The following is a 26861-nucleotide window of genomic DNA, read 5'->3' as shown; positions in this document are numbered from 1 at the left end:
GAATGGTCGGTCCAAGTCTGTAAAAGACTATACCTCCTTTACACATCATATTATTGGGTTGTTTGGGGTGAGGTTCTTATTGTTCACTGCTTGAACAGATCGCAATGTACACATCAGGAAAATATTTTTAAATGAAGGCAAAAAATTTATTATTTTATTAAATAAAAATTAAACCAGTCGTTTTTGATTTATAATATTTCAGAAATATTACATTTCTTACGAAATTAGGTTAATTAATAATAATACTTTTATTTTATTTTATCCTTTTTAAAAAAAGTTAGGGTTCAAATATAGAGATAAAAGAACAATTGCTAACATGTACAGGAACCAAACAGCAACAGTAATAATTGAAGAACATAAGAAAGAAGCCGTAATAAGAAAGGGAGTCCGACAAGGATGTTCCCTATCTCCGTTACTTTTTAATCTTTACATGGAACTAGCAGTTAATGATGTTAAAGAACAATTTAGATTCGGAGTAACAGTACAAGGTGAAAAGATAAAGATGCTACGATTTGCTGATGATATAGTAATTCTATCCGAGAGTAAAAAGGATTTAGAAGAAACAATGAACGGCATAGATGAAGTCCTACGCAAGAACTATCGCATGAAAATAAACAAGAACAAAACAAAAGTAATGAAATGTAGTAGAAATAACAAAGATGGACCACTGAATGTGAAAATGGGAGGAGAAAAGATTATGGAGGTAGAAGAATTTTGTTATTTGGGAAGTAGAATTACTAAAGATGGACGAAGCAGGAGCGATATAAAATGCCGAATAGCACAATCAAAACGAGCCTTCAGTAAGAAATATAAATTGTTTACATCAAAAATTAATTTAAATGTCAGGAAAATATTTTCGAAAGTGTATGTTTGGAGTGTCGCTTTATATGGAAGTGAAACTTGAACAATCGCAGTATCTGAGAAGAAAAGATTAGAAGCTTTTGAAATGTGGTGCTGTAGGAGAATGTTAAAAATCAGATGGATGGATAAAGTGACAAATGAAGAGGTATTGCGGCAAACAGATGAAGAAAGAAGCATTTGGAAAAATATAGTTAAAAGAAGAGACAGACTTATAGGCCACATAATAAGGCATCCTGGAATAGTCGCTTTAATATTGGAAGGACAGGTAGAAGGGAAAAATTGTGTAGGCAGGCCACGTTTGGAATATGTAAAACAAATTGTTAGGGATGTAGGATGTAGAGGGTATACTGAAATGAAACCACTAGCACTAGATAGGGAATCTTATGGAGCTGCATCAAACCAGTCAAATGACTGAAGACAAAAAAAAAATTATCCTTTTGGGAGCAATTAAAGATTTTTTATTGATAAAATTAATAAAATTTGTCTTCATTCATTTGAAAAAAAAAATTACGAAAGCCGGTAAATAAAAATATTTAAACCATGCAATAAAATTATTTTCATTTTAGGAATTTATATACAACTTTAAACAAAAAAACTCACTTTATTCCTGAATTTTATTTGAAAGTGGATTAACTTGTTTATAGTTTACTCGTCACATATAAAAACTGACTCGTATAAGATTGATTGTTTTTTTGTGTTTTTTTTTTGTAACTCATTTGAAAACAGTTTGTTTAATGCAGTTCCCTTGTTTGTTTTCTTTAAAAGATTTGAACACCATTTTCTCATTACCTATTTAAGATATTAGATTGAATTTTTCAAATAAATATTTTTTTTAAAGTTCCGTTTTTTCTCGGATAGTGACAGTTAAAAGAATGAAAATAAATTTCTGTAAAGTTTTTATTTGAAAATTAAATCTGTTTTTTTTTTTTTGTTTTATTTTTAAATTGCTAAAAATTCAATGTTTGTAATTAAAAATGTAAGTATATGAAAGAGTATACAGTAAATGTCAGATCGTAATAGACAAAAAAAATTTGTTAGTAAATTCGAATAAAATAGATCTTTCATCTGGAAATTTGGAGTTTGAATCCCAATTAGGCAAAATATTATTTAATGTCATCCGCATAACAAACTTTGGTGTCGTATGTGTACTAGCTTATGCGGAGATGTTTAACAAAACAATTAATTAATTGTAAGTTTCACTTTATTACCACAATTAATCAAATTAAACTATCAAAGTGACGTAAGGATTTTTAAAAAATAAATAGATTCATTTAATAAAAAAATAGGTTTTGATCGTTTAATAATTATTTTATTTATTTATTTTACAATTAAGAAATGAGATAGGTAATATCATTTAGGCTGTAGCAATTAAAAAAAGGTATTTTGTGTTTTATATGTTTCTTACCTATGGTTTTATTATAACCTATTATTTACAAGTTTTTTTTTTGAATAGGCAATAAAAACCTCGACAAGCGTTAAACCATTTTCAAATTGATTATGTTCCGATATCAGAAAATCGGAGAGTGATTTTGCTTGTAGGACAATAGTTTTATATGGAGGAAAGTTTTGGAATTAAAAAGGAGAAAAAGAATTGGAATACGTGCAAATCTTTTTCTTAAGAAGGTATTTGGGTTAACGAGTAATAATCTTAATCATATTTTAATTTTTGTAACCATCTGTCAACTTATCTGTATACAAGCATTAAAATTGCATTTTAAGTATACTGAAAAACGAACCTTCCCGACAGCAGGGAATCCAATAGGTTTACGTATATTTATAGCGGACAGAGACGTGGGATGGTACAAAGAGTGGATGACTATTGTTAGGAATTAGGGTTAGTTATGGTAAGAAGTAGATGGAAAATTCAGTTTAGCATTACTGCAGAGAAAATGAATGAGAAATGCAGAAAAGTATATTTTGAGAGGACAGGCAGGTTGGCGTGGAATGACGTTATTACCATAAATTTAAATTTAGGTAAAAGGGACTACATAAATAATCTATATAAAAAAATGTATTAATACTGTATTCACAGGAAGAGGTGGGTTGCTACCCTTAAACAGAATGCCACGTAGGGAGGGACGCATATTGTCCCAATTTAATGCTCAAAAGAAGAAAACTATTGTATATTTTCTACCTGTCGAATTCTCGGGAATATTAGGTTCTTCTGGTACGGAAGAAATGAATTAGGGATGTAGAATATCATTTGTATATTAAATGGGAAGGACTGGACTAAGTTGGGTAATTTTGTCCGAGACGCACTAAAATTTAGAGGACAGTGGTTGAGGATTTAAGTGTTTTATTACGATAAACCAATATTTTGTAAAATAACTGTTAAATAAAAAGTACAGGAGATAGAAACGGCTTTCTTTTTATATTTTAACAAGAGAAAGAAATTTTGAAGTTAAAATAAAAGTAGTTTTTGTATTCGTATGTGAAAAGATTATCCACAATAAAGAGTTTTTAGTTTATGATTGTATTATGGAAGAACAAAATGAGTTAAGATAAGGGTAAATTTATTTGAATATATTTTAATCTTTACCATACAGCTAATACAGTAATTTGAAAAAAAACTATTGTTTATAAAAAAATAATATTCAATATCTATTAATGATTTCTAAACAAATGTACAAGAATAACTTAAATAGAACAATAAAACACCAAAAATAAAATTTAAAAATAATAACAAAATGGTATTGAAAACCATTAAAAACCAAAAGTTAGATTATAATGCAACTGCTAGACATACGACAGAGGATTCACTCCCGTTCTCTAGAAAGATTATTATCCGGTAAACGCTTTAGCATTTTGCATTTCATTGAAGGATCTCAAAAGCTTTCACCAGCTAGTTGAATTTTTTACTGAAACGAAAAAATTAGCCTTATACTTAACTATTACATAAGCTTCATTAACAACAGTTATTTTTTTTTTTAGATTGCATTGTAAATATGGATGGTTATATTTTAACATATACAAGGAATAAAAAAAAGTAAAGAACAAACATTTACATAACTTTTATGAAAATTAATAAAACTCTATTTAAAAAAAAAACAATCAAGATAATTATTTATCGAAAAATACTAAAACATATAAACGTTCAATATAAAACCTGTTAGACTGGTTTTAGTGTAATAATTTTGAGGGAAAGATTCAATAAAGATGACTAAATTTTAATAGTAGATAAGAAGAATATATATATAAATAAATATATATATATATATATATATATATAAAAAAATGTAAATTTTCGTTTGTTCAAAATCTTAAATTTCCAAAAGTACTTCACCGACTACTTTGAAATTATGACACAATGTTGCATTCGAGTACGCGCGTGGTTTTATATACCTACTATTTATATTCCTAAGATGTCACACCTGTAACAGGTAAAAACGTGCTTTTTTGAAAGACAGAGATATCTGATGGACGTAAAACAACACACGCTATAATAAATATTTTACGATTACATTTTCATGTTTTTTATATGTCTCTGCTGTAGACTAAAAAAACCACTGAACCGATTTACGCGTGAGGAAAAAAGGGAGAAAGAAAAAAATCGTAAAGGGAAAGATGAAAAAAATCGGAAAAGGGAAAAATAGAAAAAGGTAATAGGGAAGAAGGGAAAATGGAGAAAAGAAAGAAAGGGGAAAACGGGGAAATGAAAAGGGGAAAAGAGATAAAAGAAAAGGAAGAAAGAGGAAGGAGGAAAGAAAATAAGAGAGAGATGTTGGAATTAAAGGGAAAGGGATATGAAAAGGGTAAAACGAGAAAAGGGAAAGGAGAAAATAGATGATAGGGAAAGGGAATATGGTAAAAAGTAAACTGGGAATAAGAAAATAGCGAAGGAGAAAGAAAAAAGAGGAAGAAAAAAGGGAGAAAGGGTAATAGGGAAAGGGTAACTTTTGTGAAGTTCCGTGATGTTCATTTTGTTAATGTTTTTATCATACTTTCAATTGTGTTCATTTAATATATATATATATATATATATATATATATAAAGCTACGGAAAAAAAAATTATCAATTTACCTTTAAGATTTCGGTTTGTGACATTAATTTAGACTACTGTAAAAAAGCCAATGGGCAGATATCAAATTAGTGAATTTTCAAATTTGCAACAACTAACTGGATAACGTTGTGTTATTTTAATTTGTTCTGGAAAAACTATTATTATGGTTGTCAGCCACTAACAATAGTGTGGTGGTACTACTAATCTTTTTAAAATGGTATTTTTTTACTCTAGAATAGTGTTTATTTTTTATCACATTCTTCAACTCACCTTCAGCTAAGCAGTATTAATTCTACTACTATTTTATTACTAGTATTTTACTACTACTAGTTTTTTACTAGTATTTTAGTTACTAAATTTTATTTACTAATAATTTTATTTACTAGTTTTTAATACTAGTATTTTACTACTACTAGTATTTTATTCTACTACTCTTCCTACTCCTGCTATATCTGTAATAAAAAATTGATATTTCGAAGTGACCTAAACTTATACATGTATTTTGTGGTGTATATTCACAGTGACAATAATGAAAATGTTTTAAAAACAAAAACTTCTTTCAGTTTGTAATTTTTATTTCATTAGTTGGATTCTTTCTTTTAAAGAGAAAATCACTTTCTTTGGTATTTTACAAGGTAGATTTTTTTGGAAGCGGCCATAAAAGGTACAGTATACGGTAATCATAATAAAGAAAGAGAGTTCACAAAAAAAATTTTACGAAACCTATAAAATGATGAAGCTCTTAACAAACGTTTTCTTTCTTTTTTAATTAAATTTTAAGAAATAAATTCAGAACAAAATTAATGGAAGAAACAGGAAAAATAAGAATAAAAATTTACATTTTAATATTTAAAAATGATTACCCGTTGTGTTTTTTAGCCAAAAAAAGGAGTGTATTTTATTTAGGGTGTACGCATATTTGTTCCACCGAAGAAACTCAACGGCTAAACCGATTTCGATGCATGACTCCAAGTTGAAATCCTTACGTTACCATGAATGTCGTAGGCTGTATATGTAGTGTTTTTAAAATAGTGGGCTGATTGTACTTTTTCGTATTGTACTTGTAAAACTAAAGAAAAATTTCCTTAGGAAAAATGGCGATTTCTAGTTTGTACTCTCTGACTGTCCGCAATTTTGTTATGTTTATATAAAAAGTTCGGATAGAGGAATCACATTAATATTTGGTAAGCATCTTTGTAATAAAGTTTTAAAATTAGCAAAAAATCACGACATTAATACATGAGAAAATTGCACAATGGCGGCCATTTTTAGTTTTCAATCCGTTATATCTCCATAAATATCAGTTTTAACAAAATCTATGTTATTTGCTAAAAATATTAATACTTTTATTTTGAACAAAATGACATTAAATTTTTTTTAAATCGATTAACAATTTGTCGAGTTATGGGAGAAAATTAATGTTGTAATTTTGTGTCATAATTATTAGGTCTATTATTGTGAGAAAATTAATGCTAATTTGATACTAATTTACAATACTAGAATTAACAATAAATAAAAACAATTAATATTTCATCGAATTGAGTGTAAAGCGGAGGACATGAAAACAAACACCAAAATTACAACATACATTTTCTACCATAACTCGACCATTTGTTATCAGATTTAAAAAAATAAAATGTCATTTTGTTCAAAATAAAAGACGTAATATTTTAATAAATGACATAAATTTTGATAAAACTAATATTTATGGAGATATAACGGTTTGAAAAATAACATGGCCACCATTTTGTAATTTGATCACATATATAAGTCCTGATTTTTTTTAATATTAAAACCAGGACGCTTACCAAATATTAATGTGATTACCCTATCTAAACTTGAGGTATACATGTTTATATAAAAATAACATAATAGCAGACAGTAGAAGAACAAAGGAGAAATTGTCATTTTTCCTAAGGATATTTTTGTTTAGTTTTACAAGTAGAATCCAAAAAAATAGCCAGCTCACCATTTTATAAATATGCTGTATATGTTTAAATTGATTAAAAAAAATTAAAAATATATATCGCATGAAAGAGTGGTTTTTGAATAATTCGCATCTCAGCACACCATTCTGATGATTCGGAAACCTCGTATCTCATAGGAATGAAGCTTTTGTGTTACAAGTGTAATTACACAACTGCTCAAAAGGGACTTGTATTGTATTTTTAGGGAGTTTGTTTGAATGTTTGTTTCACCGAAGCAGCTCAACAGCGGAAAGGATTTAGATGCATGACACTGCGTTGGAATTCTTACGTTACCATGAGTGTTAATAGGCTCTATAAATATATACTTTTATATATATTTTTTCTTTAAATAAACTTAAAAAATTAGAAAAAAAGAATTATACTTGTACAAATACTATATATATCATGACCACTAGACCACCGGCCTGGTATAGCAGTGAACGCGTCTTCCCAAATCAGCTGATTTGGAAGTCGAGAGTTCCAGCGTTCAAATCCTAGTAAAGTCAGTTATTTTTACACGGATTTGAATACTAGATGGTCGATACCGGTGTTTTTTGGTAGTTGGGTTTCAATTAACTACACATCCCAGGAATGGTCGAACTGAGACTGTACAAGACTACACTTCATTTACATTCATACATATCATCCTCATTCATCCTCTATTAAATAAAATAAATAAAGTATTAAATGAAAGGTAATTACCGGAGGCTAAACAGGAAAAAGAAAGAAATACTATATGAAAAATTGTCACTCGCATACTATTGAATTATTTTATATTAAAGCTGTTGTTGTAGTTGTCTGCTATGTTGTACCATCGCAGTTAAGCTGTAGTTAAATTAATAATATTTAAAGTTTAAAAAGTATTTTAAGTGGCAGCAAGTACTGCCACAACCGCGTGAATTAAACACGGTATGCGCGCGCGTTTTAATTAGAATCATTGAATTAAATAAAAATAAATAATATGATAAATATTTTAAATTAAGTTGTGTGTGTAAGCCGTGAATCAGAAAAATCCGTGTGACGGAAAAATCCTTTCACTGTGTTTCTTTTTTAGCAGCCGTGTTTTATAATTTTAAATATTTATCTCTTGTTAGTATTTAAAATGATCTATTTAATTTAATTTAACATGGTACAGTAATATATAATTCGTCATGACTTTGTAATTATTAATTATTCTTGTTTTTATTTTATTCTTTAATATTTAAAGTACTTTTAATAAACTTCTAATTATATATTTTTAAAAATACCTCTGATGAAAAATGTTGTTCACGGTATTTCGCGACAGGTTTTTTTTCTTTACAAAGGTACGCACGGTAATGTTTTTAAGGTTACTAAAGAGAAGAATAGTTATGATCTCTCATTAAAATAATCAAAGAAAGAAAAGGAAGATGACTTCTCGTTATTTTACAGTTTTACTGTAATCTCATTAGTTAACAGGCGAAAAAAAAAAACAGGTAGCTGCGTAGTAGAATTCTTAGCAAGGATATTTTCTTTCACTCTATCGGGGAAGAAAATTAGTTTCATTATAACTGTATTTTTTATGCATTAGTTCTGGTATTGTGGGTTAAAAGAAAGGATTTTTAAATGTGTGTTAGTAACAATTTATTTATCTATATATATATATATATATATATATATAGAGAGAATACTTGAACACGCTAATGCCTGCCATTGAAATAATAACATTCATCGTAACATGGATTAACAATGAGAGAAAAAACAGTGAACTTAAGTCAGATTGAAATATGTAAGCAACCACAAATGTGCATTTATGGTGGGCTACATTGTAAGAGAAAATACTTTTTGGTTATATTATAAACGATTCAACTTTTACATGTCACGTACATTTTTACTTCCTTGTACGAATTAAATGAAGTATTATGATCGGGAAAAATGTTGGTTTTCAGATTTCAACGGAATTATTAATTTTGACCATCCCTGGATCCATTTTATCTAGTTTCGGCGTTACTTCTTTATATACGTACGTATCTCGCATAACTCAAAAACCGTAGGATGTTGAAATTTTGGATTTAGGACTGTTTTGAAATCTAATTGTGCATCTCCCCTTTTTATTACAATCAAATGAACCAGAAGTTTCCATAAAAGCCCAAAATCCCCCAAAAATATAGGATGTTGGAATTTTTTTAACCACAGAATAAGCCCTCATTGAGAGCTTTATCATAAGTGGTACTCATTTTCATTGGTTCCAGAGTTATAGCCAAATAAAATTTTATTTAATGAAATATTTGGATCTTACAAGGAAAAGGCACATCGGTAAAATCAGACTTCATCTTTTTCCTTTTTAACTTTTTTTTTTATTCAGATATTTTGATTTATTAATTTTTATTATCCTCTGATTCTAAGAAAACTTTACGATAAATAATAATTCATAAAAAAAAATAAAGAAAATATATTAAAAAATATCAGAAGTTTTAATGAAATAAAATTTTATGTACTTTCATTTAAAAAAAAATATGTATATGTAATTATTTAATAAGCGTTCAAGGAAGTCATGTGGTGTCCAATCAGAATTTTTAAACCACTTGACCAGCTTGGTGGGCTCATCATCACCTTTAACTAAGATAATTTAATATCACTTAGGTGTACAGCTGCTATTTGTTTTTTTTCTTTTTGTAATTAGAACACAGCAGCTGAACTAAAAATGTTTCGTAACTTGCAGTATAATAACAAAATAATTTTTTTTTCGTTATTAATGGTTAGAATTACCACCAAACGCCAACAATAATTAGGTGAAATTACAAAAAAAAAATTGGGGGTTAAGAACTGCGTAGAACACAGTTGTGCCGTAACTAATATAAATGTTTTTCATCCTTGTCTAAGGGAGTTTTAACATTCTTTCCTTTCTTAAAACACAATGTAGCAATGGAACGCAAGGATGTCGGAGGGTACAATACCCTCCTACTTTTCGCAGTATACGGACTTGCGTCCTTAGCTGCTGGGTGATTCTATTACACTGGAGGGTTATTAATAGCAGATGGCGTTGATTCGTTTTGTAAAATTTGGATTGTGTTCCGATCCAGTGGAGGGTTTTTACGGTAAGGACCCGGCGGAGCAATGTGCTAATAAGTCTATCTTCCGTTACGCGCTCTCTTTCGGCCTAGAGTGGGGTGAAATGAGTTTGGTTGGATTGTTCTGGGACCTTATATCTCAGAGCTGTCCCGGTCAGTAGAAAAGTGGAGTTGGGACGGTTAGTAAGGATTTGTGGTGTTTGCCTCTCATTTCTTCTAGCTAACCTTATAAAAAGCCGTTAGTTCTGGCGAGAACTAGACGGGTGAGAGACAGACTGTTGTCTTGTGTTCTTCCTTCTTTTTCTTCTTCTTCTTCTTTTTGTCGTATCTTTCTTCTGAGCATAGAAGGGTGTCTAGGAGGTGTCTTGAGTTCATGGCACCAGCGGTTTATTGGCGCGGATGTTAGTATTGTTTTATTTCGATTTATCTAGGCGCGATACAACTATATGAAGGGTTAGGGGTCTGCTTGCCTTACGGGCTGGCAGGAGAGAGATGTGTTTAACGCAGAGTGATTTCGAGCGCCCGTGCACCGAGGTGGTGACAATTTTGATTAAGACGACCCCCTATTAATTTAAAATTTGATTTGATGCGAATTTTTGGTCAGCCCTCTTTAAATATAAACAATGTAATACCTGTTTTCATTTGATATATATGGCTATTAACATTTCAAACAAGTCCATTTTGAGAACTTTTGTAATACTTTTTAATTTATATTTTGATCATTACGAAGTTAAAAATGTTCTACTTTGTATTAAAAAAGTAACATAATTTTACCCTACGTTACTGATAAAAGTTTGATAATTATATTGCGTGTATTTAAGAAACGATTAACACCTGTACTTCGTTTAGTAATATAACATTACGAATGCAACATAAAATATTTCTAAACAAGCTATAAACAATATTACTTGCCGTTGGTGAGGGGGCTTGAGTGCTCAGGGATACAGAGTAGCTGGACCGAAGGTGCAACCATATCGGAGAGGTATCTGTTGAGAGCCAGACTAAGGAATGATTCCTGAAAGAGGGCAGCAGCTCTTTCAGTAGTTGTTAGGGGCGTGAGTCAGGACGACTTAAACGGCCATATCAACATCACTCAGTCCTCTGAGTACTGCGCAGCTGAAAGCAATGGAAAACTACAGCTGTTTTTTTTTTCCAAGAAAATGTGGCTCTGCATTTTCAAAAGCAATAATGGAGGCGCCTTCCTTGGTAAAATATTCCGGAGGTAAAATAGTCCCCCGTTCGGATCTCCGGGTGGGGACTACTAAGGAAGGGGTCACCAGAAAAGTAAAAAATAACATTCTACGAGTCGGAGCGTGGAATGTTAGAAGCTTAAAAAAGGTTGGTAGGCTAGAGAATTTAAAAAGGGAAATGGATAGGGTAAACGTGGATATAGTAGGAATTAGTGAGGTTCGGTGGGAAGAGGAAGGCGACTTTTGGTCGGGTGACTTTAGAGTAATTAACTCAGCGTCAAATAATGGGCAGGCAGGAGTAGGTTTCGTGATGAACAAGAAAATAGGGAGGAGAGTGGAGTATTTCAAGACGCATAGCGATAGAGTCATTGTAATAAGGATAAATTCAAAACCTAAACCGACAACGATTGTTAACGTCTATATGCCTACAAGCGCCCATGATGATGATGAGGTAGAATGTGTATACGAAGAGATTGATGAAGCAATTAAACACGTAAAAGGAGATGAAAATTTAATAATAGTTGGAGATTGGAATGCAAGCATTGGAAAAGGCAAGGAAGGAAATATAGTGGGTGAATACGGGCTGGGCAAAAGGAATGAAAGAGGGGACCGACTTATAGAGTTTTGCACGAAGTATAATTTAGTAATTGCCAACACCCAATTTAAAAATCATAATAGAAGAATATACACTTGGAAAAAGCCAGGCGATACTGCAAGGTATCAGATAGATTATATCATGGTTAAGCAAAGATTTAGAAATCAACTCGTGGACTGCAAAACTTACCCTGGAGCAGACATTGATAGCGACCATAATTTGGTGATAATGAAATGTAGATTGGGGTTTAAAAACCTGAAGAAAAGGTGTCAGATGAATCGGTGGAATTTAGAGAAGCTTGAGGAAGAGGAGGTAAAGAAGATTTTTGAGGAGGACATCGCTAGAGGTCTGAGTAAAAAAGATAAGATAGAAAATGTAGAAGAAGAATGGGAGAATGTTAAAAACGAAATTCTTAAATCAGCAGAAGCGAACTTAGGCGGAATAAAGAGAACTGGTAGAAAACCTTGGGTTTCAGACGATATATTGCAGCTGATGGATGAACGTAGAAAATATATGAATGCTAGTGATGAAGAAAGTAAAAGGAACTATCGGCAATTAAGAAATGCTATAAACAGGAAGTGCAAACTGGCGAAAGAAAAGTGGATTAAAGAAAAGTGTTCAGAAGTGGAAAGAGAAATGAACATTGGTAAAATAGACGGAGCATACAGGAAAGTTAAGGAAAATTTTGGGGTACATAAATTAAAATCTAATAATGTGTTAAACAAAGATGGTACACCTATATATAATACGAAAGGTAAAGTCGATAGATGGGTGGAATATATTGAAGAGTTATACGGAGGAAATGAATTAGAAAATGGTTTTATAGAGGAAGAAGAGGAAGTTGAGGAGGATGAAATGGGAGAAACAATACTGAGATCTGAATTTAAGAGAGCATTAAAAGATTTAAATGGCAGAAAGGCTCCTGGAATAGACGGAATACCTGTAGAATTACTGCGCAGTGCAGGGGAGGAGGCGATTGATCGATTATACAAACTGGTGTGTAATATTTATGAAAAAGGGGAATTTCCGTCAGACTTCAAAAAAAGTGTTATAGTAATGATACCAAAGAAGTCAGGGGCAGATAAGTGTGAAGAATACAGAACAATTAGTTTAACTAGTCATGCATCAAAAATCTTAACTAGAATTCTATACAGAAGAATTGAGAGGAGAGTGGAGGAAGTGTTAGGAGAAGACCAATTTGGTTTCAGGAAAAGTATAGGGACAAGGGAAGCAATTTTAGGCCTCAGATTAATAGTAGAAGGAAGATTAAAGAAAAACAAACCAACATACTTGGCGTTTATAGACCTAGAAAAGGCATTCGATAACGTAGACTGGAATAAAATGTTCAGCATTTTAAAAAAATTAGGGTTCAAATACAGAGATAGAAGAACAATTGCTAACATGTACAGGAACCAAACAGCAACAGTAGCAATTGAAGAACATAAGAAAGAAGCCATAATAAGAAAGGGAGTCCGACAAGGATGTTCTCTATCTCCGTTACTTTTTAATCTTTACATGGAACTAGCAGTTAATGATGTTAAAGAACAATTTAGATTCGGAGTAACAGTACAAGGTGAAAAGATAAAGATGCTACGATTTGCTGATGATATAGTAATTCTAGCCGAGAATAAAAAGGATTTAGAAGAAACAATGAACGGCATAGATGAAGTCCTACGCAAGAACTATCGCATGAAAATAAACAAGAACAAAACAAAAGTAATGAAATGTAGTAGAAATAACAAAGATGGACCACTGAATGTGAAAATAGGAGGAGAAAAGATTATGGAGGTAGAAGAATTTTGTTATTTGGGAAGTAGAATTACTAAAGATGGACGAAGCAGGAGCGATATAAAATGCCGAATAGCACAAGCTAAACGAGCCTTCAGTAAGAAATATAAGTTGTTTACATCAAAAATTAATTTAAATGTCAGGAAAAGATTTTTGAAAGTGTATGTTTGGAGTGTCGCTTTATATGGAAGTGAAACTTGGACAATCGGAGTATCTGAGAAGAAAAGGTTAGAAGCTTTTGAAATGTGGTGCTATAGGAGAATGTTAAAAACCAGATGGGTGGATAAAGTGACAAATGAGGAGGTATTGCGGCAAATAGATGAAGAAAGAAGCATTTGGAAAAATATAGTTAAAAGAAGAGACAGACTTATAGGCCACATACTAAGGCATCATGGAATAGTCGCTTTAATTTTGGAAGGACAGGTAGAAGGGAAAAATTGTGTAGGCAGGCCACGTTTGGAATATGTAAAACAAATTGTTAGGGATGTAGGATGTAGAGGGTATACTGAAATGAAACGACTAGCACTAGATAGGGAATCTTGGAGAGCTGCATCAAACCAGTCAAATGACTGAAGACAAAAAAAAAAAAAAAAAACAATATTTATTTCAATTCTTTTACATCTAATTACATATTAATAGTGTAATATGATATATGTAACTATTTAAATTATATATGTATTTTAAAATGTAATTAGTAGTGTTCTTTTATATTTTATATTTTATTTATATTTTATAAATGGTATTGGTTGAGATTTGGTTTTTACTGGAATTTACTTCGTTTATTGTAATTACTAATCTGTACTACTAGACAAGTGAGCGCTTTTTCTTTCATTTTTCTCTTTACCACTCTGTCAGCCTCATAGTTCCTCCACTGTTTCCGCGCGTGCGCACACTCACACCTTCTTTTCACTTTCCCTTTCTTTTTACCGCTCCGTTTTACAGTTCCTCACCCTAATATATACCTCTTCACTTTTTTCTCACTCAGACTTTAACACTCTTTCTCTAGCACCCTTAAAATACGTAAGAAAATTCTATTATCGTACTATTCTTCTTGGTCATCATTTTACGATTTTATTCCCGCCTAGAGTAGTTGAAAATTAAGGAAAAATAATTTTTCTTTCAAATGTCATTCAATTACTGAATTAAGATTTCTACTGAAATTTTTTTCGATCTAAAAAACCTACAGCCTATTCAACCAGTTTTTATTACTAAGTGGTTAAGATTTGTAGAGAGAGACAACGTATGTGTATGGAATATTTAATATAATTCAATTAATATATAAATCGTTTCATTCAATGATTGTAGTAATATTAACAAATATCATTGATAACACTGATCAACAATAAAAAAAAAAAAATAAACTGAGATAAAAGTAGATGAATATAAAGTATTTTTTATATTGAGTTTAAAATGAAATCAGTTTATATCACCCTCAGATTTTTAGTTATAACCCTTTAAAATATCGAGAAACTTCTTAATAGAATATAAAAATAATAATTACAATTGAAATTCCTATCTTTATTTTCAGACATTTACGTTTATCTTAATCTTTTATCTTGATTTCCTTTTGTGTTCAGTGGTCTTCTCTTTCTAACATCCGGCAGTAGACCACACATCATAGATTTATCCCATCTGCCTTGATAACGTTCTTCCATCTGCAATATATCTTGGTGAAAACTTTCTCCTTGTTCATCGCTGATGCCACCCGAGTTTAAAAGGATAAAATCCAAATGAGAATGTAAGAAATGAATTTTCAATGACATTCTGCACCCTAAATTTTTGTAGTTCACTAAGAGTTTATTTATATGCTGATCATGGTTTTCTGATTTTTTATTTCCAAGAAAACCAGTAACGACATCTTTGATTGACTTCCAATCTGCTAGTTCTTTAGAATTAAGTTTGCTGTCAAATATATTTTCATTAATTAATTTTCTTATTTGCGGCCCGAAAAATATTTACTCTTTTAATTTGGCTTCACTTAACTGTGACAAAACCTCAGCTAAATATTTAAAGCCATCTCCATTTTATCTAATGCTTTTACAGAATTCTTCATCAGGCCTAGTTTTATGTGTAGTGGTCGTAAAATAACACGATTTGCTTCGACAAGGGGAATATTGACAACATTTTCCTTTTCTGGAGTAAACTGATTTCTTTTTGGTTAATATTTAACTGCGTAGTGATTATCTGTAGCCCGAATATCCACAAAAACAAGAGAAGAAGCCCTACTGCTTTCAGGTCAGCAATTCACCATAAGATTACATCATATTTAATAGCTTTTAAAATTGTTGACTTTCATATGTTTCTTTCATTCCTACAGCATGTGCTACTGGGTTAAAAGAAAACTTATTCGAGTTATGCAACAAGACTGCCTTTAAGCTCCTTTTTGATTAGTCTATGTATAAATGCAAATCATGAATAACATATTCAATGTCCGGTTCAGACATTAGCCCCCTAACAACATGGCAGGAACAAATTAAACAACCTCTTCAAAAAAAAACTTTCAGTACATTCTCGTTTCGATTTCTATGTACTGAGATTTTAGTATCCTTGTTTAATAAATTCCATTTTTTAAGACCTAAATCTAGGAGTTCTGTAAGTTTTTTCGACCATTACAAGTGAAAAATTAGGTTGCTCTGTTCTGCTTGTGTGATGAAGTGAGGTTCAGTGTTTGATTCTTCTGAAATAAAATTTATATCTACTGAAGTTGAGTACTCATCGGTTGAGCCTTCTGGGGAATCAGAAATTTCTTCTCAAGAAGTTGGAGTGATCGGAATCGATAAATCAACACCATGAAGTACTCCTGTCATAGCTAAACAAACATTTGGGTGTGCAATACTTCTTTTATTGTTTGAATTGAAAACAGTACCATTTCTTAAGAAAAAATTGCAGTCATCATAGTGGCTCTCTTCAAATCATAGGTTCACCAAAAGGCAAATGCAATTTTTTTCCTTTTAACCACCGAGCTAGTTTAATGTAGTACTAAATGAATGCTACATACGGAGCCCATTATTTATGTTGGTCTCCCAAGAGACAGCCAACAAAATGTTTGTAAGCAGTATTCGATACTGGTTTTTACTGACTTTTCGTGGTGAATTCTCCGCAAACGTAATAAAAAATATTTGGAGAATTTTACAAGCCCGATTTTTATTCATAGTATAATTCAAAATGTTTTAATAAATGAAAGTAAAGTGAAATAGTACAGATATATTTACTTAATTATAAAAATAATTAAGTTCCAGTTCATAAAGAATTAATTACTTAAAACAATTCATGAAATTGTTTAATATGGAATGAAATAAAACACACACACGCGCACACACACACACACACACACAAAACCTAAAAAAATTGATCTTCAATAAAATAATATCAAAGTAGTTCCGTCTTTAACTAAATTTAAGGCATCAGTTATGAAACAATCTTTATATGTGTATGATAAAACCACTACCACAGCTTAAGAACACCGCAAGTCATACCAAGAGCCCAACTCATACTGGGAAAAATTTATCGCGTTGAATTATTCATTACTTGACTCACTGACATATCTATACATGCTTGACATGAAATGACCTTTTTCGACTGTTAAGCATCAAATATAGGTCTACAGCATGCATCACACAATATAAATCAGATGTGAATAAGCAAATATGGAAACGTACTAACTTATTTGTATTTTTTGTTTCACGAATGATGGAGCAAATAAATTTAAGGGGTTGTAACTTAATAAAAAACTTTGTTAAAAAAGTAATCAATTTTTAACACCTAATAATCCCATTCCGAGACGCCGCCCGCCAGGGAAACTTGCCTGGAGGGCCTAACTGAAGAGGGTATCCCTACGGCACGCCTCTTTAGCTAGTAATACAATAAAATGTAAATTACAATCTCAAAAAAAAAAACAGTACTACAATTATAACAGGAAAATAGAAACAAATGAAAGGAACATTTAAACCCCGATAATCAACTAGCTCCACAAAAAAAAATATCGGAATGATGCACAAAAATAAAGTGATGAAAATCCACCTTAATAGTTGAGCCAGTGAAGGTTTGATGAATATTTTGTATGTCTTAAAATAGCTTTGAAGGAAGCGGATGTAATTTGGAGTGGTTTTCGTTTTTATTGCACGAAAATAGTTTAATGGTTAAGATTTACATTAGAACTTACTCTAAGGAAAAGCAATATGGTTTATTTAACTTAAAAAAAACAAACAAATTGCTAAGAAGGTATTTTTCAGGATTCATAATTCCATAAAATTTTAAAATTGATACACCAATTTTTTTTGCTTTCGTCTCTAATCAAATCAAAAGTAAACTTATATTATTAATCAAAAATTTTACTTAGGCCTACTGAAACATGTGACATGCATTTTTTCAGAATTACAAAAATTATCTAAAATAAAGTAACAGGAATACCACGAAAACATTTGGAAATGAAATTGATATTCTGTGCACATTTGTTTTTTTTTTTTTTTTACTTCCTTGTATTAAGAAAAGGAAGTATCCATTTTGACCATCCCTTAATCCTCTTTGACTAGTTTCGGCGTGACGTCTGTACGTACGTATGTATCTCGCATAACTCAAAAATGATTAGCCGTAGGATGTTAAAATTTTGTATTTAGGACTGTTGTAACGTCTAATTGTGTACCTCCCCTTTTGTTTGCAAACGACTGAACCAAAAGTGTCCAAAAAAGTTCAAAATCCATTTTTTTTTGATTTTGGACTTTTTCTTAACTGCAGTAATAAGCATTCATTGAGAAATTTTCAACGATATATCATATGTTTTATTTGTTTTCATTCGTTCCAGCGTTATAACCAAATGAAATTTTAATCAATGAAATATTTAGATCTATGAAGGGGGAGGCACATCGGTTCGAATCATATTTCATCTCCGTTTGTTTTTAACTTTTTTTTTTTAAATAATTAATTTATTAATCTCTCTGATTGTAAAAAAAAAGTTACGATAAATAATAATTCACTAATAGCAATAAAAACAAAAAAAAAGTTAAAAAATATCAGAAGTTATTAATGAAAAAAAAAATTATGTAATTTTCATTTAAAAACAAATTGTTTATGTAATTTAATAAGCCTACAAGTAAGTCGTGGTGTTCACAAAATATTTTTTTAGAGAGAAAACTAGGCTTCCACGCAAAGGTTCCAAACTAAAAAAGAAAAGAAATGTAAAAATTAAATTAATATCACCTAAATAAATATTAATTAACATTCTAATATGAAATTTATTATTTAATATTTTTATGTTTCTTTAGGTAACGGTTGATAATAAAATATACTTTAAAAAGAAAAAAAATTAATAAAAAAACCAATTATTTATTTATCGTTTTTTATCATTTCACATTATCAGAAAATTTAAATAACATATGTCATGAAAATTTCACTTTTAAATTTAAAACTATTTAAGTATAGATCATATAAAGTTTTCACATAAAATCTTATAATTCTGAAGTCTATTCTTTTTTTTCTTTTACAGAAGGTCGGACGGAAGAATGGCGACGTGTTCTAGAAGTGAATCTGCTAGGGCCCTGTATTTGTGCCAGGGAGGCGGTAAAATTGATGAAAGCGCGCCAAGCGGAGGACGCCCACATTATTAACATCAACAGGTCAATACGAACAATGATACTACTGACACGAGTGTTCATGCTGACCTTGTTAAACCAAACATTAACCTTATTTGATTACTAACTGAACTAACACTCAAACTCAACTCGATAATACTTAGAAACGTAATTTACTAAATTACAAATATTTCAGTTTTAATTGTCTTTAATGCGAGTGGATGTTTTATGATCATTAAATAATATTAAATTGTCCTATTCAGTAATGAACATTAATTACAGAGCATTTCTATTTGCTTTCAAACTAGAATAAAGGAAAATAAATAACAGTTAAGAAAAAAATTACAGTCATAAAATTTTAAAACGTATATATAGAGAAAACTTATTTGTAGAACTGAATGATCGCTGAACCAAGTGTTTACTTGCAAGTTGAGACAATAATTTCACAAAATAAGATATTTATATCCTTTTCTAAATTGTAAGGCAAAAAAAAAATAAAATTCGTAGTAAATATTCAAGAATTTTCCATTTGATATACCTACGCACTCACGTGCCAATTCGAGTAGTTCAGACCAAGTTAAATTTTTTTTTTTAAATTTCAAAATTTTTAATTTTAATTCACTGTTTTTGTTTGAAATACAATCATTAGATTGACTTTTTTTTTGCCTTCAGTCATTTGACTGGTTTGATGCAGCTCTCCAAGATTCCCTATCTAGTGCCAGTCGTTTCATTTCAGTATACCCTCCACATCCTACATCCCTAACAATTTGTTTTACATATTCCAAACGTGGCCTGCCTACACAATGTTTTCCTTCTACCTGTCCTTCCAATATTAAAGCGACTATTCCAGGATGCCTTAGTATGTGGCCTAAAGTCTGTCTCTTCTTTTAACTATATTTTTCCAAATGCTTCTTTCTTCATCTATTTGCCGCAATACCTCTTCATTTGTCACTTTATCTACCCATCTGATTTTTAACATTCTCCTACAGCATCACATTTCAAAAGCTTCTAATCTTTTATTCTCGGGTATTCCAATCGTCCAAGTTTCACTTCCATATAAAGCTATGCTCCAAACATATACTTTCAAAGATTTTTTCCTGACATTTAAATTAATTTTTGATGTAAACAAATTATATTTCTGACTGAAGGCTCGTTTCGCTTGTGCTATTCGGCATTTTATATCGCTTCTGCTTCGTCCAACTTTAGTAATTCTACTTTCCAAATAACAAAATTCTTCTACCTCCATAATCTTTTCAACTCCTATTTTCACATTCAGTGGGCCATCTTTGTTATTTCTACTACATTTCATTACTTTTGTTTTGTTCTTGTTTATTTTCATGAGATAGTTCTTGCGTAGGACTTCATCTATGCCGTTCATTGTTTCTTCTAAATCCTTTTTATTCTCGGCTAGAATTACTATATCAGCAAATCGTAGTATCTTTATCTTTTCACCTTGTACTGTTACTCCGAATCTAAATTGTTCTTTAACATCATTAACTGCTAGATTAAAAAAATTATATTCTTTAATTTTTAAATAAAATGCAATTTTTATTTTTCCTAAATGTTTCATGATAAGGTTTTTTTTTTTTGAAACCATGTTTTTTTGACAGATGTGTAAATTGGAGGAATGAATAATTAATTATCTTTAGAAAATTTGATTTATCAGATAATATAACTTTTTTTATTCTATTAGAATTTTGTAATGAATTTTATACTACTGATACCTGACACATACACACGCGCACGCACACATATGTATTTATATTCAAGGTGATTCAGCAGGTAAGAGAAATTTTTTGGGAACTAATTCTAGAGCTTGAAATTAGGAAAAAACTTCATAGAAATATATGTCCGAAAACGCTTTAATCGAGCTAAAGCTAGCAAAAAATTTAGCTCGGATTTCTCCGGGTGAAATGAAGTCAAAGAGAAATTTTAAAGGAATTATATTTATAAGGAATAAACATGATAGTATGTTATGTATTTTGAGTTGAAAGATTGAATAAAACAGGTCCCAAAACTGAACTCCCATAGCTATTAGAATATGCAAAATAAAATAGAAAAATTTGATGACTAAAAACACGTTTCTTTAGGTTTGAAAATATATTTATTAAATGACTAACAAATACTATCAAAACTGGTAACGAATTTAATTATGAAAAATTTATGTAATAAAGTCTATGAAAAACCAAACAAAAATCAAATTTTATTATTAACAAGAAATAAATATTAGAAATTAAAAAATCCCTTTCGGCAGACCGGAAGGCGGAGGTAGATTTCACCGGTGTTAAATAGGTGATAAAAAGATTTCCACCTTAAAGTTAAGAAAAATTTCAAATTTACTCGCTAAGGCAATGCTTACATGTGAAAAAACGTTTTACATATTTAACATCCACCAATATTCTGGTCATCTCTTGCCGTAAGGATTGGTCATACCAAAATTGTTACAAACAAAAGTTTTAGGTAATGTTTAAAGGACTAACGAATTAGATTCTGTGCCTATAGAAGGAGGTGTGGTTTTTGTTGTTGTTAAAACCCCACTTTTTCTATCCCCTGAATTAATGGTTGGTGATATCGAAAAAATTTTCATATATAAGTTTTAGGCCTTTATCCAAAGAAAAGTAGGAACTTTAAACGAATTCGATATTTTACTTGATAAGAAAGTTATAGCAATATTTTTTCGAGATTTTGGAACGAGCTATTTTTAAGGAACAATTTGAAAGTGATTGGCGCAAAATTACGACAGTTATCGTGTCTACAAGAAAGTTAAAAATATATATATGTTTGACCTGACGGTCATTTTGGGGTCTGGGGATCTGAAACGTGAAGATCTGTCGAAATTTTCCGGAAGTCGAATCATGGTACCCATTACAATGGGTAGCTTTCTTATGAAATCTACCTAACACTGATGACAAACAATGCTCTACAGGATGATTAATAATATAGGATAATTAAAGAGCGTTCGGGTGGCAATTTTGTTTATAGTGTTTGTATAGGGTATAAATTTTTTCAATTTTTTTAAATTTATTCAAAGATAGTAAATACATACATATTTATATATATTATGACATTCCCGGTAACATAAGAATTCCAACGCGTGGTCATATTTCTAAATCCGTTCAGCCGTTGAGATGCTACAGTACAACAAACATACATGCATATGCACATCCTAAATAATTACACTCTTTTTTAGATAGTCGTGTAAATATGTTATGAATTTGTAAAAATAAAAAACAGCTGTTTTCTGTGTTAAATATTTTAAACTGCTTTTGAAAATGAACTTTCTTGAACAAAATATTTTAGCAGTAAACATACCAAATAATTATACTTGCAAAAAAAATTAATATTTTAGAAATGAATTTTATTTAATAGACAGATGGGGGATTAGGCACATAAATATTTCATAAAGTTTCATCAAAATTTGTTGTAGATGTTTCAAAATACATCTGAACACATTCAGTATCTTTATCTTATTTAAAAAATTATGCATTCTAATATATCCATAAATAACGATATGTTTAGCATACAACACTGAATTCTATTCATTCAACTGTGACGTTAACTTCATAGCTGAATAATCAAATATTTTTATTTTATTTTTCTAATGTGTACGATGCAATCTGTTCAGTTAGTGAACAATAAGCAATCATCCTCGGCTCAATAATATGATCTATAAATGAGGTGTAGTTTTGTACAGACTCAGGCCGGCCATTTCTGAGAGATGTACTTAATTCAACCCCAACCACCAAAGTACAACGGTATCCACTGTCTGATATTCAAATTCGTGTAAAAGTAACTAACTTTTACTGAGATTTGAATCTCAGAACTTTTGACCTCGAAAATTAGATTTTAAATTACTAATGCAATAAAAATGAAATATTAAAAATTATTCTCTTTTGTAAAATACGATATAATAGATTATCTTTTGTTGATATATATAAGAGCTTAAATCCAAACGAATGATTTCAAAAATAAAAACTCTTAGTAAGCTTACATAATATTACTTCCTTGAATGAATTAAAGGAAGTATTGTGATCGATAAAAATTAAGGTTATCAGATTTCAACGAAAATATTCATTTTGACCATCCTTGAATCCATTTTGACTAGTTTTAACGTGATGTCTGTACGTACGTATGTATATATGTATGTATGTGAGTATCTGCATACCTCAAAAACGAATAGCCGTAGTATGTTGAAATTTAGGATTTTGGATTTAGAACTGCTGTAACATCTAGTTGTGCAATTTTGACTGAAATAGACTGAATCAAAAGTGTCCAAAAAGCCCATAATTCAAAAAAATTGGATTTTGGCCTTTATCTTAACTGCAGTAATAAGCCGTTATTAACAGGTTTCAACGATATATCATAAGTGGTATTTATTTTCATTGGTTTTACCAATAGTTATAGTCTGACACATAGTAGAGTTATAGTCAAATGAAAATTTAATTAATGAAATATTTTGATCTATAAGGGGAAGTCGCATTACCTTCGAATCAGACGTCATATCCTTTTATATTTTTTAACTATTTAACTTTTTTTAAAATAAATACATTGATTTATTAATAATTAATAACCCGTGAATGTAAAAAAAAAAAAAAAAATATAGCAAATCATTATTAATATAGTATATGCAATTTAATAGGCATTTTTACGTATGTATATAATAGATTTGGTGATACACCAATTATTTAACATTAATTGAAAATTGTAATTTTGATTCGTATTATTTTTGGATTTTCTAGTTTAATTTTCTTTAATTATTCTGCAATTTCTGTTTAATTTTATCTACATTAAAGTTAACTACAGAATAACTGACAAATAGACCCTTACAAGAACTGCATATACACTGAAGCATTCATGCTCGCTTTTTAATAAATTACAAAAAATCATATTTTTTAGTTCATTACTCCTCTGATATTTTCGTATAATATTCTCCCTAAGTCGGAGTTGATCGTCATTTCGTTTATTTGTTTTTTGTGGCTAATCATTTAATCGCTCTTTGGTTTGATATAATTCTTCTGATCTTAATTTGTGTACACGTTCTCTACTTTTCAGATTTTCTCTCTGAATGCTAATAGATGATGACATTCATCATCTATTAGCATTTTTATTCTTTCCTTGGTCATAAAGTTTGCTTCCTTTTTATTTTTATCATCTTCTCTGAATCTTTTTATTCTTTCTTTGGCGTTTACCATTTTCTTCATCTTTTTATTTAACATCTTCTCTTAATGTTTTTATTCTTTCTTTGGTTTCAACATTTTCTTCCTCTTTATATTTTTCATATTCTCTTACATCAGCTTATAAGATTTAATTTTATGTATTTTTCATTTTTTTTTAAAGTGTACATGTAATTTAATAATCGTAAAATATTTTATTTATTTTTTTATTTCTCTTATTTTTCTCTGAGGATAATATTTGTTGCACATACAGTGCCTTTGGTGAAAATGTTTCATTTTTATGGCTCAATACTATCTGATTTCAATGGGCTTATCATGCTGCAGAGAAACAGCATAAATAAAACATGTAACAGGAAGTAATTTTATACCTAATTTTGTTCTGTTCACCTTGACACGCGATCTTTTATTCAAAGAATTGCTGCAGAAGATTTTCTGAAATTATTTATTTCAAATGTTGAGTAATAATCTTAATTATTTGGTTTTTAAGAAAGGTACTTGGTGTCTAAACGTAAAATTGTTAAATATATTTTAATTTCTAGCCACTGTTAATAAAAAATTAGCCTGTTTTTTTTTTTTTTTATGAAGCGAAGATTCTTAATTCAGGTTTCGGGATGGAACGTCAACCGAGAAAAAACCACTGATCTCTATATAACTGGATAAAGGATCCTTATGGCGTAAAATACAGTTAAGTGTCAATATTGATGGATACTTTAGCGTCGCAAAATGAGATGCAGGGAACTAAATAAAACTATTGTACGCTTGCGTGATAATAATCGTGATTATAGGGATGTTGATTTTACTCAAGTCAGATAACCAAACGTCCTAGTAAAGGAGGTTACTTTTATACGGATTTGAATACTAAATCATGAATACCGGTGTTCTTTGGTGGTTGGGTTTCAACCACCAAAGCTTAATCAGGAAAACCACTCGCCATAATGAAATAGATGACGACCTAAGACAAGCAGAGATTAACGGAAAATGATGGGAGAAAAGGAAAAGGTAGAAACATAATTATCAACACGACATTTGAAGTGAAAGAAAAGAAGAAAACAGGAGAAAAAGGACCGAAGAGAAGAAACAGGAACACAGTCAAAGAATAAATAAATAATCTTTTATTGCGAAAAAGAACAATAAAAAATTGCATCACAATCGTCAACAATCAATAACTAGGTAAACGTGGTTAAAGGCTTACAGAAATGATAAAAATTGTAATGTTCTTTCTATCCATTCAGTTGCCCCGTTCAAACAAACAAAACATAAACACTCATGCACAATTCACATCTTTATGACATCAGGCTCTGTTCTTATAAAACTTTCATTAATTATCCCAGCACCATCCATGAACTCATTAACAGAGTAGAACGCCCTAGACACCAAAAGGCGTTTTATGCGTAGTCAAGATCTAAACCGACTCAGAATGGGAATTTGCTTGAAATCCTCTGGGAGCCTATAAATTAATCTGATACGAACTTGCGACAGCAACGTTCGAAAGCCACTATTCTGTGCGGTTGGGTAGACAAGTTGTTCATCCTCTGGTATTATAAAGATATACACCTCCGTATTGCATTAAATTGCATTTCGAACGGTAATACACTACAATATCCAAGATATAAAGACAGGGCAAAGTCAGAAATCTCAGCTCCGTGAAGGCGTCCCTACACGACTCTTGAATTTTTATTTCATGATCACTCCCACAGAATTAAAAGATTCTGTGAAGAGAAAAGGAAGGAGAAAAACAACTTAGGATCGCATTATCATGAAACATTCAAGATCAAAGATTGTCATTATGGGCAAAAATTAATGATAATGATAATATACAATAACTAATAATTTGCAACACTACTAAAAATTAAATGGCTAGGTCAATTGATATTATGTACATTGACAATATTTAATTTTTGTTAAATTTGTCGTCTTAATTTACTTAATAGAATAAATTTTTATAGCATGCCATCTACAAAAAAATGTTCAAGCTGCTTTGCGTCTACAGCCTGGCAGTGCGTTAACCTAAAGCGCACAACCGTTTGTAACTTGCATCTTATTTGATGGTATATATCCATATTCGTTATTTATACGCCTTTGCAAGTCCTTAATGATGACAGGTTTTATTTTTTATATATTGTGTTTTATGTTCTCACAAAAATAATAACCTAGAGGAAGCAAACTTGAAAATGTCATTCTACGGCTCGTCTACGACCAGTCCAATGATTTGTAATTCTTTCATTTAAATAGTTTATTTGTTAATTAATATGCATACTTTTTTTCACTTATTTTCTTACATATACTTATTCCATGATGTCTACTGATGATGATTGTTTAGACGTCAAAATGACCATGTAGTTTTATATTTTAAAGAGTAAAATATCTGTAATATTGTTGACTTGATTTTAATAAAAATATAAAAATTTAAGCAAACAGTCAAATTTATGTGAGTTTTATTCAATCGTACTTCGAATTAGGATAATACATCGTAATGCATAAATTTTATTAATTTTTTAATTAAATAGGAAATAATATATAATTAATTTTATTGCACTATGCAATAACTGCTGGATGTCATTATTATTAATTTACTTAAAAATATACAGTTCATTAATTTCTTCCTTAAACGAAAAACTTACTTTGTAAAATCATAATAATATTTTAACATTAAGAATTTATTGTTATAATTTACCTCTGTCATACCGTA

General features: G+C 30.3%; 1 protein-coding gene and 1 non-coding gene across 2 annotated transcripts in view; one reads left to right on the top strand and one right to left on the bottom strand.

Annotated features, from left to right (window-relative positions):
• The window catches only part of LOC142318424 (dehydrogenase/reductase SDR family member 11-like), a 164788-nt gene that overhangs the window by 61738 nt on the left and 76189 nt on the right, over positions 1–26861 (top strand). The window contains exon 3 of the mRNA XM_075355010.1: positions 18914–19043. Within this exon, the coding sequence (XP_075211125.1) occupies positions 18914–19043 (130 nt within the window). The remainder of the gene's footprint in view (positions 1–18913; positions 19044–26861) is intronic.
• LOC142318618 (U6atac minor spliceosomal RNA) lies at positions 9595–9703 on the bottom strand. Its single transcript, XR_012754991.1, has one exon. It is a non-coding gene; the product is annotated as a U6atac minor spliceosomal RNA (small nuclear RNA).

Source organism: Lycorma delicatula, chromosome 1 (genome assembly GCF_047948215.1).
Source record: "Lycorma delicatula isolate Av1 chromosome 1, ASM4794821v1, whole genome shotgun sequence".
NCBI classification, from domain to species: domain Eukaryota; kingdom Metazoa; phylum Arthropoda; class Insecta; order Hemiptera; family Fulgoridae; genus Lycorma; species Lycorma delicatula.
Note: the sequence above shows the minus strand (reverse complement) of the source record. Positions and strands in the feature narration are given on the sequence as shown.